Below are 17,346 nucleotides of genomic sequence, written 5' to 3' on the forward strand. Positions count from 1 at the left end.
TGTTGATTTAGTGTTCAGACTCTGGGCTCAGATTTTGGGTTCAAATCCTAAACTTCTTAGTACCTATGTGATCTTGATTGAGCAAGTTACTTAATGTCTCTGAATCTTTGTTTCCCTATCTTTAAAATAGGAATATTCGAGCCAGCAATGGTATGTTGAAAAATAAATAGGCTGGGCATGGTGGCTCATACCTGTAATCTCAGCACTTTGGGAGGCCTAGGCAGGTGGATTACTTGAGGTCAGGAGTTCGAGACTAGCCTGGCCAACATGGTGAAACCCCGCCTCTACTAAAAATACAAAAGTTAGCCAGGCATGGTGGTACGGATCTGTAATCCCAGCTACTCGGGAGGCTGAGGCAGGAGAATCACTTGAACCTGGGAGGTTGCAGTGAGCCAAGATTGTGCCACTGCACTCCAGCCTGGGCGATAGAGCGAGACTCTGTCTCAAAAAAAAAAAAAAAAAAGAAAAAGAAAAAGAAAGAAAAAAAGAAAGAAAACATAGGGATAGTAGTCATTTTTACCACACAAGGTTGTTGTGAGATTGAAACTACAGATCACGCTGGGTGCAGTGGCTCATGCCTATAATCCCAGCAGTTTGGGAGGCCCAGGCAGACGGATCACGTGAGGTCAGGAGTTCCAGACCAGCCTGGCCAACCTGGTGAAACCCCATCGCTACTAAAAATACAAAAAATTAGCCAGGTGTGGTGGCACATGCCTATAATCCCAGCTGCTTGGGAGGCTGAGGCAGGAGAATGGCTCCAACCTGGGAGACGGAGGTTGCCATGACCCGAGATCACGTCATTGCCCTCCAGCCTGGGCAACAAGAGCAAAACTCCATAAAAAAAAAAAAAAAAAAGAAGGAAGGAAGGATGGAGGGAAGGAAGGAAGGAGGGAGGGACTACAGATTGTATCACAACGTGTGGCACACAGTAAGTGTTCGAGAAATGGCACGAGTTGTCATCACCCTCCCAGTTCTTTCAGTTGTGGGTGTTCCCATTGCCTTAACTCAGTGGATTTTGAACTTTGTACTTGTTTCCATACACAGCACAAACCCTTCACTATCTTTTCTGGTCCTTAGAGCAGCCCTGGGAGGAAAGCAGAGTAAGTAACCTGAGCTCCATTTGACAGAGAACACTGAAACTCATGTGAGGGCCTTTTCCAAGACCACACAGTTAGTGGCCCGGCTGGGATCAGAACCCAGATGTCCTCACTCCAGTCCCTTTGCTGTGTCAGAGTCCAGGGCAATCTTGTCTTGTTGCATCTCGGGCCAGTGAAGTGCTGGAATGGAAGCAGCCAGGGCTGGTGGGCTACAGGGGAGAGGCTGAGAACCCTGCAGATGCTCCAGTCCAGATGTAGGAGGCGAGGAGCTGAGGTTACTGCTGGTCATTCACCCCCTGCCCCATTCCCAGTTTCCTGCTCACGGGCTCTTCCTGTTTTGCTATGAACTCCAGTTCCCATGGGCCCCACATTAAAGCACAGAAGGACGGGGGCCAGGGCAGGCAGCCAAAGAGACTAAAACAGATGAACAGGGCACCAGGGAAAAGAACAGAGGAAACAGGGAAAGAGTGGACGGGGGTGTGGATGGGACAGAAGGGACCAGATGAGGAAAAGTTGAAGGCTGAGGCAGAAGAGGAGCCTGGTTGAAAGACGGGAGGAAGCACAGGGTGGGACATGGGGAACAGGCGGGGGCTGGGGAGCAAAGTGTGAGAAGACAGCAGGCTGGGTGCTGTTGCAAAATCTGCCCATGTATTCATTTTCACATTTCAGAAAAGCCCCTGTGACACCCCCATCTCAGACTTCTGCCTGCAGCTCTTGCTCTTGTTCCCCCTCATCACAAGGTTGTCCCCTCCCAAGGCCCCCACCCTGGTCTGGGTATCTCTGAGTCACAAGCACAAGGCTCTCCATTCCTCTCGCATGTGTTCCCTCTCTGATTTTCACAAGGCCCCAGCTGTCCTGGAAAAGCAGAAACCAGGGACTCTAGTCACTGAGAGACTGGCACTATTCTGTCCCAGCACCCACATCACCAGTCCAGCTCCCTCCTCTACCTCCCTGCTCCCAGAAGCTCCAGCCCAGCAGGGCAGTCAGAGATGTCTCTGAGATGCCTGGTTTCAAGAAACTCAGGAATCAATGGTCTGGCGCCTGGTGCCCTATCTCAGGAATCAATGGTCTGGCGCCTGGTACCCTATCTCAGGAATCAATGGTCTGGCGCCTGGTGCCCTATCTCAGGAATCAATGGTCTGGCGCCTGGTGCCCTATCTCAGGAATCAATGGTCTGGCGCCTGGTGCCCTATCTTCTGCCAGCTGGGAGAAGTCTCTTTCATCCACTTTGTTCTTCAACTCCTTCTCCTGACACCTAGTCTCCCCACAGGTGGCTTCCCAGGACCCAGGACCACACACAAGCCCCATCTGGATGGGGGGCGCCAGGCTAGGGCCAACTGCTGAAAAAGTAGGTTGGGGACCAACTCCCCCACGCCAGGGAGTTGGCCTCAGCCTCATCTCCTGTTTAGAAGAAATTATAACCAGGACTTCAACTGCCAGAGCTGTCCTACCAGGTTACAGCTCAGAAACCCCAACCGTCATCCCTACAAAGAGGGAAAAGGAGAGGAAAGTGGGAGAAGACCAAAACCTGTTGGCAGTATTTCCACGGAGTTTCTGGAGACCAACCACTGAGACTTGCTTCAAGCCAGGGGAAGCAGTGAAGTGATCAGCGGCCGGAATCACATTCCCACTTTGCCAGCCCCACCCCTGTGCCACAGTCCCACCAGCTTGCAGTTGTTAGGTCCAAAGTCGCCAGTCCTATGGGCCTCTTCTTTGTTTCCTTGGCTCCTGCAGGAGGCAATGTCCCTGGGAACACACTCGGGGATCTACCAAGTCACATATCTGGTCCTCCAGAACCTCCACAGGTTTCTTCTCACAGCAAGGAGAAACTTGAAGCAGAAACAGGAGCATACACCAGCCACGGTCACAGGTACTACTGGCTAACTCCCCTGAAAAGTACTCATTCCAATGAAGCAGGCTGCAGGGTAAGGTCTGCAGGGATGGGCAAGGGCAACTGCTTCTTGTTCCCTCCTTCACCGTTCTGGAAGGGTGGAAAGTATGGGGATCATCTTGCAGACCACTGCGTATCTACTCAAGTGACTTCTGCCCAACCTTCCAATCACAACATAGAGAATAATCCAGAAACCTGGATTCCCAGACCTGAGTTCAGAGATGATACAGAAGGCAGAAAGGAAAGATGTAACATTGATTTCATGCCTACTACATACATTTATCTTTACATGCATTATTTCATTTATTCTCACAGTAAACTCTAGGAGATAGTTGCTAGCAAGGGGCAAATATCAAATTTGAATACAGGGATAAGACTGGGTGCGGTGGCTCACACTTGTAATCCTAGCGCTTTGGGAGGCCAAGAAGGGCAGATCGCTTGAGTCCAGGAGTTTGAGACTAGCCTAGGCAACATGGTGAAACCTCACCTTTACAGAAACACACACACACACACACACACACAAATTAGCCAGGTGTGGTGGCATCTGCCTATAGTCCCAGCTACTTGGGGGGCTGAGGTAGGAGGACTGTTGGAGCCCAGGAGATTGAGGCTGCAATGAGCCATGATTGTACCACTGCACTCCAGCCTGGGTGACAGAGGGAGACCGTCTCAAAAAAAAAAAAAAAAAAATACAAGTTTAGCTGATTCAAAAGTTTGAGCTCAAGCTTAAACAAACAAAAATCACAAACATGGCCGGGCGCGGTGGCTCAAGCCTGTAATCCCAGCACTTTGGGAGGCCGAGACGGGCGGATCACGAGATCGGGAGATCGAGACCATCCTGGGTAACACGGTGAAACCCCGTCTCTACTAAAAATACAAAAACTTAGCCGGGCGAGGTGGCAGGCGCCTGTAGTCCCAGCTACTCGAGAGGCTGAGGCAGGAGAATGGCGTGAACCCGGGAGGCAGAGCTTGCAGTGAGCTAAGATCTGGCCACTGCACTCCAGCCTGGGTGACAGAGCGAGACTCCGTCTCAAAAAAAAAAAAAAAAAAAAAAAAAAAAAAATCACAAACACACTCCATTATATAAAACTGGGCTGGGGCTGGGCACGGTGGCTCACACCTGTAATCCCAGCAGTTTGGGAGGCCGAGGCGGGCAGATCACGAGGTCAGGAGATTGAGACCATCCTGGCTAACACGGTGAAACCCCGTCTCTACTAAAAATACAAAAAAATTAGCCAGGCATGGTGGCGGGTGCCTGTAATCCCAGCTACTCGGGAGGCTGAGGCAGGAGAATCACTTGAATCTGGGAGGTGGAGGTTGCCATGAGCTGAGATGGCGCCATTGCACTCCAGCCTGGGCCACAAGAGCAAAACTCCATCTCAAAACAAAAAAACAAACAACAACAAAAAACTGCCTCTTCAGATGGAAAAAAATGGCGAACATACCTGGATTTAGGTTTGCTTCTGCCAACACAGAATAAGGTAGTGGTTCCTGTCCTCACCTTCAGAGATTCTGATTTATTTGATCTGGTATAGGCCCACATATCCATCTATCTCACCATCTACATGTGTGTGGTATTTTTGTTTTTTGTTGTTGTTTTTTTTGCATCTGTAGTTAGGAACCAAAGTGTAAGGACCACAGAATCATCTGGCAGAAAATGCAAAAGCTGGGGGCAAAGGAAGAAGAAACTAGGGCTCAGCTCCAGGCTCTACTGTCTACTTGTGCTGTAACCCCCATCCTTCCTGGAATAGTTTCTCCCTATAAAAACTGAAATAATATCTGCCTCATCAATCCCTCCCACGTGGGATACTTGCACGCACAAAGAATACAGACATATTTGAGCAAGTGGGAAGAAAAGCAAAAGCTGAATTTGAGAGATTGCTGAAATTTGGTGAGCCAAAGATTTACACTCTGAAAGTACAATGGCTAGTTTGCAAGGAGAGTAAGAGGCCCATTAAAACAAAACACTCAACCCCTTTCCCCGCCACTAATATGCAGCAATCTGCCAATTACCCAAGCCTCCTTTATTTATTTTTTTTGAGACAGAGTCTCGCTCTGTTGCCCAGGCTGGAGTGAAGTGGCACAATCTTGGCTCACTGCAGCCTCTGCCTCCTGGGTTCAAGCAATTCTCCTGTCTCAGCCTCCCGGGTAGCTGGGATTACAGGCGTGCTCTACCACGTCCGGCTAATTTTTGTATTTTTAGTAGAGATGGGGATTCACCATGGTGGCCAGGCTGGTCTCGAACTCCTGACCTCAGGTGATCTGCCTGCCTTGTCCTCCTAAAGTACTGAGATTACAGGTGCGAGCCGTGCCCGGCCTAGGCCCTGTTTAGTCCCACTAATGTGAAAAGGTTTCCTTTGACAGATACCTCTTTATTGAAAGTATTTCGAGATCACCAATTACAGTTTAGTAATGCAGTTTGAGTAGCCTGCAAGAAGCAGCCCATTATAGACTATTTAACTGAGAACCACAAAACTAGACTTTTAATCCATTCTCCTCAACTGTGAGTTTGGGCCAGTCACTTCCTCTCTTTAGGTTTGTTTCCTAAACTGTGAAGTAAGACGACTAGGTTAAATCAGGTATTCAGAAATGCTGATTTATGAAACCTCTAGTAAATGGTCTTTGTGAACCATTTGGGATTATATGCAAAATTCCATGTGCGTGTTTACACGTGTGAACATTTTTCTGGAGGAGAGGTGCAAAATTTTCATGTGATTCAAAAAGCAGCTTGTGATTAAACAAGGTTAAGAACTATTTGGCTACCCAGGCTTCAGCTCTTATTCTATTTGCTTCTCAGCCTCCTCCACAACAACTTTGGAAGCAAAGTTTAAATCCTGCAGTATATATAAATAATTGAATCTGGAGTCCTAGGGCAAAATAAGGACAGCTAATTCTGATCTTTCTTTTCTTTTCTTTTTGTTTTTTTGAGACACAGTCTTGCTCTGCCGTCCAGACTGGAATGCAGTCGCACCATGATGGCTCACTTTAGCCTCAACCTCCCAGGCTCAAGGTGATCCTCCCACCTCAGCCTCCTGAGGACCTAGGACCACAGGTGTGTGCCACCACACCCAGCTAATTTTTAAACTTTTTTTTTTTTTTTCTGTAGCGATGAGCTCTTCGTAAGCTGCTCAGGCTGGTCTCGAACTCCTGGGCTCAAGCAATCTTCTCACCCTAGCCTCCCAAAGTGCTGGGATTACAAACGTGAGCAACCACACCAAGCCTAATCAGGTTTTTTTGTTGTTGAGACAGAGTCTTACTTTGTCGCACAGGCTGGAGTGCAGTGGTGTTATCTCGGCTCACTGCAACCTCCACCTTCCGAGTTCAAGCGATTCTCTTGCCTCAGCCTCCTGAGTAGCTGGGATTACAGGAGCACGCCACCACACCCAGCTATTTTTAAATTATTATTTTTAGTAGAGATGGGTTTTCGCCACGTTGGCCAGGCTGGTTTCGAACTCCTGACCTCAGGTGATCTGCCTGCCTCGGCCTCTCAAAGTGCTGGGATTACAGGGGAACCACGGTGCCCAGCCCAAGCCTGATCAGTTTTGTTTCCCAAAGATCTGAGGAGATTTGCTTCCAGTAGGCAGATCTGAATCAAAACATCCCCAGGACCTACGATCTGACCTTCTGCAACCGTCATATTAGTCACAAAGTCCTGAGGCCAAACTGGCTGCACCTGAATCCTAATGGTCAATGCCAAGAGGGCCACTGATTCTGTGTAAACCGCATGTACTCCCACTTTATGATATGCGCCTGCCCCTTACCTCAAAATACCTCCCCACTGGTCTGAAATTCCTCCCCTAGGGATTCAGTGCTTTGGGTTTGGAAAGTCTGAACATCCTGTGCAACACAACTCCTTTGGGAAGAGGCATGACGTCTTGAATCTAATTAACTAAAACTTGGAAGTGGAGGGGAGGGAGGTCAGGGAAAGGACTGGAAGGGAAAGTGAAAGGGCTACTGAAGCTTCGTGCGGGGCAGGAACGGTAGGCTAGACTGGAGGCAACCTCGAGGACACAGGAAATCCAAAGGGTTGTTTATATACTATGCCCTGCACCCCAAGCAAAACGTCTCCTAGAAAACAGGGCCAGGGCTCAATCCACCCCAAAGGCAGGGGCATGGAGAGAAGCGACCTCTGCTTTTCCGTCCCTCGCCTCAACTCTGCACCCGCTCTAGCTATGGGGTCAAGCCCGGAAGCACCCCGGCTGGAGGGGACGCTCGCTTTCCAGGACATGGTCCCGCCCACTGCAAGCGCCACCTTGGTAAGGGATTTCTCCTAGCAGAGGCAAACGCGAACTTAATGCCTTCTTGATCAAGATGAGGTCTTCGAGACCTGTCTGCCTCGCCACGTCGGGCTACATGCCTACGCTCCTCCGCCACAGCCAGGTCGCGACCCTCCTGCACGCATTCCCACCGAGATTGCGCCTTCTCCCCCAACCCCAGCTCGTCCCTAAGTAAGATGGCGGCGAGCGCACTTCCGGCGTGTGTCCTTACGAGTGCGTCCGGGCGGCTGCTTGCAGGTGCCACCCAGCGGGTTCCAGCTTCTTTGCTGCATAGATTACAACGGTGATGGCGGGCAAGCGGTCCGGCTGGAGCCGTGCGGCTCTCCTCCAGCTCCTTCTCGGCGCGAACCTGATGGTGATGCCGCCCACCCAGGCCCGGAGTCTGCGCTTCGTTACCTTGGTAATGAGAAATGGGGTCACCAAAGAGTTCCCTGAAGCTAGAAGGGCAAAGGCCAGCTGGTGGGGGTCGGGGATCTTGGGAAGGAACAGCTGGTTTAGGAGAGGACGACTGGCCTGTGTAGTTGGGAGGCTGGGTTCAGGATTGACGTGGAGCCCTGGGTTATGGGGGTCAGGGTGACCGAATAGGTCGGGGTGAGTCTGCCCTGAGACAGGGAAGTAGTTGAATGGTTAAGACTCATCCCTAAAGAAGCCTTTGGTTGTCTTTTTTCCCCAGTTGTCCCCACCACATATGTTGCTTTCACTTCTCTTTTCCCTTACCACCTGTACCTTGGCTTTGCCTGTGGTCTCCAGTGGCATTGCTTAGCCAAGTTAGAGTGTCTGGAATCTGGAAGAAGTGACTGACTCCTAACTGGGGTCTTTTGCAGCGAGTAGGCTTCCCAAAGGGAATGAGACTTCCTTCCCTAACATGGGGCAAAAGGTAGGCTCTGGGTCCCTATCGAGATGCTTCTGACCTATAGACAAACCATTTTCTTCCCTCAGCTGTACCGCCATGGAGACCGTTCACCAGTGAAGACATATCCCAAGGACCCCTACCAGGAAGAAGAATGGCCCCAGGGGTTTGGTCAATTAACCAAGGTGGGTCAGAAGCCAGCCTTTCCTCAGGATGAGCTGTAGAATGAGTGATGTCTAGAGCAGGCTACAGAACTTGGGGCCTTACTAAACTGCCTTTTCCCATATGGGTGCTGACTTTGACCAGATTTCATAACCTTAACCTCTGTGCCCATGATATTGCCGTGCATGACTGGCCACTTAATGAAAGACTTCTGGGATCAGATTAATTGACTCCAGCAAAGGGTAAACCTGGAAAGCAACAGGGCCTAAACCCCATGGGGCTTGTGAGCCACCCCTTCCCTCTAGACCCTCTTAACTTTTGGGTTTGCCCACAGGAGGGGATGCTACAGCACTGGGAGCTGGGCCAGGCCCTGCGGCAGCGCTATCATGGCTTCCTAAACACCTCTTATCACCGGCAAGAGGTAAGCTTGGGAGCTCCAGAGGCAAGGGGAATGGGGTATGCTGCCCTCATCTTTTGCTCTCAGGGAGCCTAAGGCTGAGGCTGGGCACTTTGGCCTCCTTCTTGTATTTTTGGTTACAACTACAGGAAAAGGCATCTGAGAGCTGTCTGGAACAAAACCCTAGGAGCTGAGTTGCCCCTGCTTGGCTAGGAAGAGGCAAACCTGATTAAGCATCCAAATTCAGCCTTACGGGCGGGCCTGGCAAAGTGGTTTCTGACTCTTTGAAATCACAGGCTTTCCATCCAAGACATTTATTGAGTACCCATTAAAGGCCAAGAACTATGCTAGCACTTCGCATTCAGTGGTGCACCATACAGATATGATCTCTGTCTTCATGGAGCTTAGAATGTTGTGGGGGTATCTGATGATAAACCAGACAGGGCCAAGATGAAAGACAGCGGGGAAGACGCACGTAGATAGGGCTTGTCTTTCCTTGATCAAGATGAGGTCTTCGAGCCCTGTCTGCCACGCCAGGTCACGCTACGTTCCTAGGGCACATCAGGGAGGACTGGCGAGTGTGCCTGCTCCTTGAGTCCTTGCCCTACCCCAGGGATGGGGGAAGCTATTCCTCTGGTTACCACTGTCAGCCTCAGCTGTGTCAAGAGTCCCTAGATATTGTTAATTGTTCCCTTAAGGCCCAGCTCTGTCCTGAGCTTGTCCTTCCCCAGTTTCCTCCTCCCTTTTCATGAGCCACTATCTCTGAATAAGCTCTTCAAAATATTGTTTATTTATTTATTTATTTATTTTGAGATGGAGTCTTGCTGTGTTGCCCAGGCTGGAGTGCAGTGACATGATCTTGGCTCACTGCAACCTCCGCCTCCTGGGTTCAAGCGATTCTCCTGTCTCAGCCTCCCGAGTAGCTGGGATTACAGGTGTATGCCACCATGCCTAGCTAATTTTTGTATTTTTAGTAGAGACAGGATTTAACCATGTTGGCCAGGCTAGTCTCGAACTCCTGACCTCAGCTGATCTGCCCGCCTCGGCCTCCTAAAGTGCTGGGATTACAGGCATGAGCCACTGTGCCTGGCCTAAAATATATACGTATATTTTAAAGGGGTCTCACTCTGTCACCCAAACTGTAGCACAGTGACTTAATCATAGCTCACTGCAGCCTCAAACTCCTAGGCTCAAGTGATCCTCCTGCCTCAGCCTCCCAAGTAGCTGGTGCCCGCCACACCTGGGTCATTTTTTATAGAGACAGGGTCTCACTATGTTGCCCAGGCTGGTCTCGAGCTCCTGGCCTGAAGCGATCCTCCTGCATTGGCCTCCCAAAGTGCTGGGTTTATAGGCGTGAGACACCAGGCCCAGACCTTTATCTTATTTTTTCTCCCTGGTCTCTAAGGGTCATCACTGGAGCCAGTTTCTGCCCCAAGGACCCTGATCTAGACAAGGAGAGAGGTGTTGTTATGAAACCAGACAGACCAGAGAGCCTTACTGATTGACTCAGCACTTTTGACTGGGAGAAAGGGGTATTCAATTAAGGCCATTCCCACAGGAGTTCTTCACAGAGTGGTGACAACCCCCAGTGGAGTGTTTGGGGGATGGGGAAGGCCAGAGGCCAGAGGGGAGTGAGGGCCAGATGCATGGTAGGTTTACAGTTTGCTGGGTGATCCTCAAGAACAGGTTCTCCCCCGGGGCTCCACTTTGGGGTGACCAGGACTTCCCACCACACACACACACACACACACACACACACACACACACACACACGCGGCTCCACTTCAGGGTGACCACAACTTCCCCACCACACACGCACGTGCGCAGGTGCGCACACACACACGACTCCAGGGTGACCAAAACTTCCCCACCACACGCGCGCGCACGCGCACACACACACACACACGTGACTTGTGTTGCTATCTCTGCAGGTTTATGTGCGAAGCACAGACTTTGACCGGACTCTCATGAGTGCTGAGGCCAACCTGGCTGGACTCTTCCCTCCCAACGGGATGCAGCGCTTCAACCCGAACATCTCGTGGCAGCCTATCCCTGTGCACACTGTGCCCATCACTGAGGACAGGGTGAGAGTGGCCAGCCCTTCCCTGGGATGGTGAGGGGACAGCTGTGGCCGTGTGCCTGCTGACGCCAGGCTCCTTTTCCCACTGCCTGTTTCCCTGCTTCGCTCTACAGCTGCTGAAGTTCCCGTTGGGCCCATGTCCCCGTTATGAGCAGCTGCAGAATGAGACCCGGAAGACACCAGAGTATCAGAACGAGAGTTCTCGGAATGCAGTGAGTAGGGGCAGAGGTGGAGGTCGCCACACTGTCTTTTCCCCACAAAAGCACTGAGATCCTGATCCATTTTTCATAGCAATTTCTGGACATGGTGGCCAACGAGACAGGGCTTACAGACCTGACACTGGAGACTGTCTGGAATGTCTATGACACACTCTTCTGTGAGGTGAGCCCACTAGAGTGCCCACTGTGATCACTCTTTTTCCCCTCAGCAGGCCCAGGTCACCAGGACGGTAGAACACAGTGCCTGATACCGTTACGCCCCTGGGGAGGTCCAGGGAGGCTGTGCTTGTGAAACACGGGAACTTCCCTCACGGGTGACAGAGATCCTCAGAGTGGGAAATGGTTTATTAATTGTCAGCAGTCCCTGCTGCTCTCCACCCAAAGCTCCTTTCTGCTGAGTCTCACTTTTTGTGCCTGAGCTTCCTTTCCTGTGCCCTGCAGCATCCACACCGTCTGCCATGTCTACTAGTTCCAGCCCCTCTGCCTCTGTCTCCTCTCCCTCCCTCACACACACAGGCACCTTCCCACTGGGGAAGAGAGCTGCCCCCTGGAGAGGCTGGCCTAGGCCTGGGGCGCTAACCTGCCCGCTGCGATATACAGCAAACGCACGGGCTGCACCTGCCGCCCTGGGCCTCACCCCAAACCATGCAGCGTCTCAGCCGGCTAAAGGACTTCAGCTTCCGCTTCCTCTTCGGAATCTACCAGCAGGCGGAGAAGGCCCGGCTTCAGGGGGGTGAGTGACAAAGACAGCATGTCACTCCACTCCTCAGGACCCTAAGGCGTTAAAAATCTGCTGTGGGGGCTTCTTACACACTTCCCTCTCTACTGAAACACTCCCTGCTCTTTGAGAACCAAATTCCCCTCCTCATGCCGCTAGTCACCAAATTTCCCCAGCTCTCTTCCTTTTCTGCCATCCTATTCTTTTTAAAAGAAATTGTTTATTTATTTATTTTTCGGGGGGACGGAGTTTCCCTTTTGTCACCCAGGCTGGAATGCAATGGCTCGATCTTGGCTCACTACAACCTCTGCCTCCTGGGTCCAAGCGATTCTCCTACCTCAGCCTTCTGAGCAGCTAGGATTACAGGCACATGCCACCATGCCTGGATAATTTTTGTATTTTTAGTAGAAATGGGGTTTCACCATGCCCAGCTAATTTTTGTATTTTTAGTAGAAATGGGGTTTCACCATGTTGGCCAGGCTGGTCTCGAACTCCTGACCTCAGGTGATCCACCCACCTCGGCCTCCCAAAGTGCTGGGATTACAGGCATGAGCCGCCGTACCCAGCCTATTTATTTTGAGACAGAGTCTCGCTCCATCACCTAGGCTGTAGTACAGTGGCACAATCTTGGCTCATTACAGCCTCCACCTCCCAGGTTCAAGTGATTCTCCTGCCTCAGCCTCCTAAGTAGCTGGGACTACAGGTGCCTGCCACCACGCCCAGCTACTTTTTGTATTTTTAGTAGAGACAGGGTTTCACTATGTTGGCCAGGCTGGTCTCAAACTCCTGACCTCTGGTGATCTGCCCGCCTCAGCCTTCCAAAGTGCTGGGATTACACACGTGAGCCACCACGCCCAGCCCTGCCATTCATGTTCTTAAGTTTCGCCCACATCAGAAGACCCTCCCTCTCCTAAATGAATAGCTGCCCCAAGAGAACCAGTGGGGACCATTTTGAGAAGGCTGAGAGTAATACACATGCCAGCTTCCTCATTTGAGCACCTAAAGGCTTGCCGGCTGTCACACCTTTTTGACATCTCAGTTTTCAGAGCATATGGTAGTTACCCGGGCACGGATCCACCCACTGTGTACTCTGAAGCAATCTTACGTTTACATTTGTTTCAAACTGAAGTGCTTCTGTAAACACAGGCAGGTTTCTACATCCGTGTTGAAATATAGGCAAATACCTTGTTTTGTCTTGCTTCCTTCTATACATTTGACAGTTCTTAGAGAGGAGGGGTGCCACAGAGTTCTTACACGGTCCCTATGACACTAAAGAGTTCTCTGTGTAGGGGATGAGGCCCAGACCTGGCAGAGGGTGAAAGGAGCACAGATAGGTGGAATTAGAAGGCAGGGGTGGCTGTAGCCGGCAACACCGGGGACTTTTCTCCTTCAGGAGTCCTGCTGGCTCAGATAAGGAAGAACCTGACCCTAATGGCGACCACCTCCCAGCTCCCCAAGCTGCTGGTTTACTCCGCGGTGAGTGCCTGCGCTCCCTAGCTTGCTGTGTCAGGCAAGGAGCTGGATTTCTTCTCTGTTCAGTTCCTGCGGGTGTGGGGAACAATGCTGACGGGGAGCCCCTCTCCCCCGCAGCACGACACTACCCTGGTTGCCCTGCAAATGGCACTGGACGTCTACAATGGCGAACAAGCCCCCTATGCCTCCTGCCACATATTTGAACTGTACCAGGAAGATTCTGGGTGAGTGGAGCTAGCAGTGTCCTCTGGAGAGGGCCCTCAGGAGGTGGCTCGGGGCAGCCCAAGGACCCCATGACAGGCAGGCTGGGCAGCTCCCATGTTGCCTCCTGTCGACCCTTAGGAATTTCTCAGTGGAGATGTACTTTCGGAACGAGAGTGACAAGGCCCCCTGGCCGCTCAGCCTGCCTGGCTGCCCTCACCGCTGCCCACTGCAGGACTTCCTTCACCTCACGGAGCCCGTCGTGCCCAAGGACTGGCAGCAGGAGTGCCAGCTGGCAAGCGGTCCTGCAGACACAGGTGAGCTGTCACCAGACTCCTTGCTAGTCATGCCCCAGACCAACCTGCAGTTCATATCCTCAAATCTCAAGAGCTGTCGCACTCCCAGTCATCTGACTGCATTTGCTAGGAGTTCCCTCCCCGACCCCAGACCACTTTATACCTTCTCCCCACTTCTCACCCTCAGGTGATGTCTCACTTATATCACCAAGAAAATAAGAGCCAGGAGAGAATCGGCTCGTTCTTCCACCACCAGCTCCACCAGCTTACTTGCTGGGGAAGCCACTGCTTAGGATGGCCTCTCCACCCACGCTCAGGTTCTCTCTCCTCACCTCTGCAAGGAGCTCTGACGCCTCTGCTTCCCTACTGGATCACTTCCCTCCCAAAAGCCCATCCATGACCTCTGAGAGCCACCTCTTCCCCAGCCACCAGCCTCTTCCCTCTCAGAATGGAATCCTCGAAAGAGCTGCCTAGACTCTGGCTCTGCTTCCTCACCGCCTGATCTCTTAGACTCACATTAGACAGTCTTGTGTCACCTTCCACTACCCTGAAGCCACACTTGTCTGGTGACCAGTGACCTCCTCTTACCAAAGCCAGTGACCAGTTCTTAGCTTCTCTCGCCTCTCAGCAGCATTACATAATTGGCCACCTCTTCCTGAAACACTTTCTTGGCTTCTCCTGACTTTAGTTGTCCCTTCCTCACTAAAGAACGGATGACCCAGGACTCATCCCTGGCGCTTTCCCCATCTGTGCACACTCCCAAGTGATCTTATGCAGCCTTATGACTTTATGCCCATCTCCATGCTCACTTCTGTCCTTACGCCCTCACAGATTCACCACCTCTTCTCTGAGCTAGACTCATATCCAGCTGCCGACTTGAGGTCTCTATGTGCACGTTAAGTAAGGCATCTCAAAGTTGCAATGTCTTAAACCAGATGCTTTTCCTTCCAAAGCTGCTTTTCTTCCAGGCTTCCTTGTTTCAGTCAATGCCACGAGTTGCCTAGTGGCACAGTATAGCCCTTGGAGTCATTCTGCATACCGTTTCTCATACCCCTCATCCAGCCCACTGCCAGATCAGCTCAACCTTTCAAATATTAATACGTGCTCTTGCCTCCACAGTCCAATCTACTGTCAGCTTTTGCCGACCGACTGAAGTTTCCTAGTTCTTTCTGGTTCTATTCTTGTCCCTACCAGTCTTTCAGCACAGCAGAGTTAACTTTTTTTATTTTTTTGAGACGGAGTTTTGCTCTTGTCACCCAGGCTGGAGTGCAATGGCGCAGTCTCGGCTCACTGCAACCTCCGCCTCCCGGGTTCAAGCGATTCTCCTGCCTCAGCCTCCTGAGTACCTGGGATGACAGGCATGCATCACCATGCCCAGCTGATTTTGTATTTTCAGTAGAGACGAGGTTTCTCCATGTTGGTCAGGCTGGTTTCAAACTCCGGACCTCAGGTGATCCGCCCACCTTAGTCTCCCAAAGTGCTGGGATTACAGGCATGAGCCACCGTGGCCGACTGAGTTAACTCTTAAACCAGTTCACACTACTGTCCTCTCAGAATTTTCCAATGGCTTCCCATCACATGTAGAATAAAATCCAAGTTCTTCACCATGGCCTTCCAGGCCCTACTCCATCTGGTCTCCTGCCCCATCTCCTACATGCCCTTTGCTTACTCTGCTCTGGTGAGACTGACTTTCCTGATGATCCTAGCACATGCCAGGCTTATCCCCACATTTGGGCCTTTTGCCCTTCCTTCCTGTCCTCTGCCCCATGACACTCTTCTCAGATCATTGTATGTCACTCATTGACTCCAGGTCTCTGTTAAACTTCTCACTTCCTCAACGATGCCTTCCCTGCTGACCTACTTTGCTTTGTCTCTCTGTATCACATTCATCACTGACCTGTCACTCCTAACTTTTTTTTTTTTTGAGAGAGCGTCTCATTCAGTCGCCCAGGCTGGAGTGCAGTGGTGTGATCTCGGTTCACCGCAGCCTCCGCCTCCCAGGTTCAAGCAATGCTCCCGCCTCATCCTCCTGAGTACCTGGGACTACAGGCGTGTACCACCACGCCCAGCTTTTATGTATTTTTTATTTTTTTGAGATGGAGTTTCGCTCTTGTTGTCCAAGCTAGGGTGCAATGGCACGATCTCAGCTCACTGCAACCTCTGCCTCCCGGGTTCAAGCAATTACTCTGCCTCAGCCTCCCGAGTAGCTGGGATTACACACGCGCATCACCACGCCCGGCTAATTTTTTGTATTTTTAGTAGAGATGGCATTTCACCATGTTGGCCAGGCTGGTCTTAAACTGCTGACCTCAGGTGGTCTGCCCACCTCGGCCTCCCCAAGTGCTGGGATTACAGGTGTGAGCCACTGCGCCCGGCCAACTTTATTTAGTAACGATGGGTTTTCACCATGATGGCCAGGCTGGTCTCAAACTCCTGACCTCAGGTGATCTGCCCGTCTCAGCCTTCCACAGTGCTGGGACTACAGGCATGAGCCACTATGACCAGCCCATTTGCTTATTTATTACATCCCCTCTCCTCGCACGTAAACTCCATGAGAGCAGGGACTCTTTCTGGCCACCTCTGTGTATCTCCTATGTGTCAGAACAGTCCCTGGCATATGATGGACGCTGACATGACCTTTCTCTTGCCTCCCCCATGCCCAGAAGTGATCGTGGCCTTGGCTGTATGTGGCTCCATCCTCTTCCTCCTCATAGTGCTGCTCCTCACCGTCCTCTTCCGGATGCAGGCCCAGCCTCCTGGCTACCGCCACGTCGCAGATGGGGAGGACCATGCCTGACAACCACTCAGCCCGCTTCCCTCCGCCTCCTAGGGGAGGTGGGCTGGGCCCTCGCTTCTGACTGTTGCTGCTCCCCAGCCCATGGACGGGAGATCCTGGGTTGGGCCTCCCTCTGATGACCCCAGCCAGATGAGCGAGTGGGGCTCAGCGTGGCCCGTGGTGCCTGTCACTCAGCATTCCCATGCCTGATGTTTACCAAGTGCTGTGTTGGACACTGGCTTTCTCCAAACAGGATTTGCCTCCTCCATGCTCCCTACACACCTGAGATGTAAACTGGCCGTCAGTGTTCACTCAGGACCTAGGATTAGAAAACGGCAGAGTTGGTGCTGGATCCACCTTGCGCTTCTATCAAGCCCCGTTCTTTTTCCTCCAGCCTGGAGTCTTTGGCAAATAGCTCAGAGGACACGGTCTTGCCTCTCAGTGCTTATTTTAGTGAGAAAAACAGCAAATACCAGGGGTACAAACATTGGCTCCCAAAGAACTGGATCACCCAACAGCCAGCCAGCCACATTTCCCTGTGTCTGGCTAGAGCCACCGTTAGACTCAGACAGAATGCTTCAGGAACCTTTGTCACCCCTTCAATTGGAGCAGGATGGAAGGGTGTCTGTACTTGGGAGGGAGTGGGGAGTGGTGGGAGGGGAGTTGCTTGTCACATGGAATCAGGAAACTGCTGTCCCTCAGCTGGGCTGGGGTCTCCAGGGACCTGAGGTACATGCAGGTTGTAAGCTGGAAAAGAAAGTTGTAGACTGTGGCCCAGAATAGGGCTGGGGCAGCTCCCAGAGAATGAATAGTGTTGTTTCCTATTGGACTGATAGTGCTGTTTCCTGTGCCTTTTCATTTCTGAGACGCAAGAAGCTCTCTGACCAGGTTACTTCTGGAAGATCCACAC

General features: G+C 51.6%; 2 protein-coding genes across 10 annotated transcripts in view; one reads left to right on the plus strand and one right to left on the minus strand.

Annotated features, from left to right (window-relative positions):
• Positions 1-8,038, minus strand: part of NR1H3 (nuclear receptor subfamily 1 group H member 3) — a 20,598-nt gene extending 12,560 nt beyond the window's left edge. Inside the window, exons 1-2 of one of the 3 annotated variants that reach the window (XM_015114352.3) lie at positions 7,986-8,038; positions 7,477-7,661 (exon numbers count right to left, since the gene is read on the minus strand). In XM_015114352.3, the coding sequence (XP_014969838.2) occupies positions 7,477-7,537 (61 nt within the window). In that variant the 5' untranslated portion in view covers positions 7,538-7,661; positions 7,986-8,038. Of the gene's footprint in view, positions 1-2,625; positions 2,683-7,476; positions 7,703-7,985 lie in introns of those variants that run through there. The other 2 variants (XM_077962937.1, XM_077962941.1) reach the window with 2 other exon arrangements.
• On the plus strand, positions 7,472-17,271 carry ACP2 (acid phosphatase 2, lysosomal). Of its 7 annotated transcripts, none has more exon segments than NM_001357041.1 (11): positions 7,472-7,665; positions 8,205-8,300; positions 8,612-8,698; positions 10,606-10,758; positions 10,868-10,966; positions 11,046-11,135; positions 11,573-11,705; positions 13,084-13,166; positions 13,281-13,387; positions 13,506-13,681; positions 16,324-17,271. In NM_001357041.1, coding segments are annotated over 11 exon segments (1,305 nt in total). In that variant the 5' UTR covers positions 7,472-7,551; the 3' UTR covers positions 16,491-17,271.
• The last annotated feature ends 75 nt before the right edge of the window (positions 17,272-17,346 follow it).

This window comes from Macaca mulatta, chromosome 14 (assembly GCF_049350105.2).
Source record: "Macaca mulatta isolate MMU2019108-1 chromosome 14, T2T-MMU8v2.0, whole genome shotgun sequence".
NCBI lineage: Eukaryota > Metazoa > Chordata > Mammalia > Primates > Cercopithecidae > Macaca > Macaca mulatta.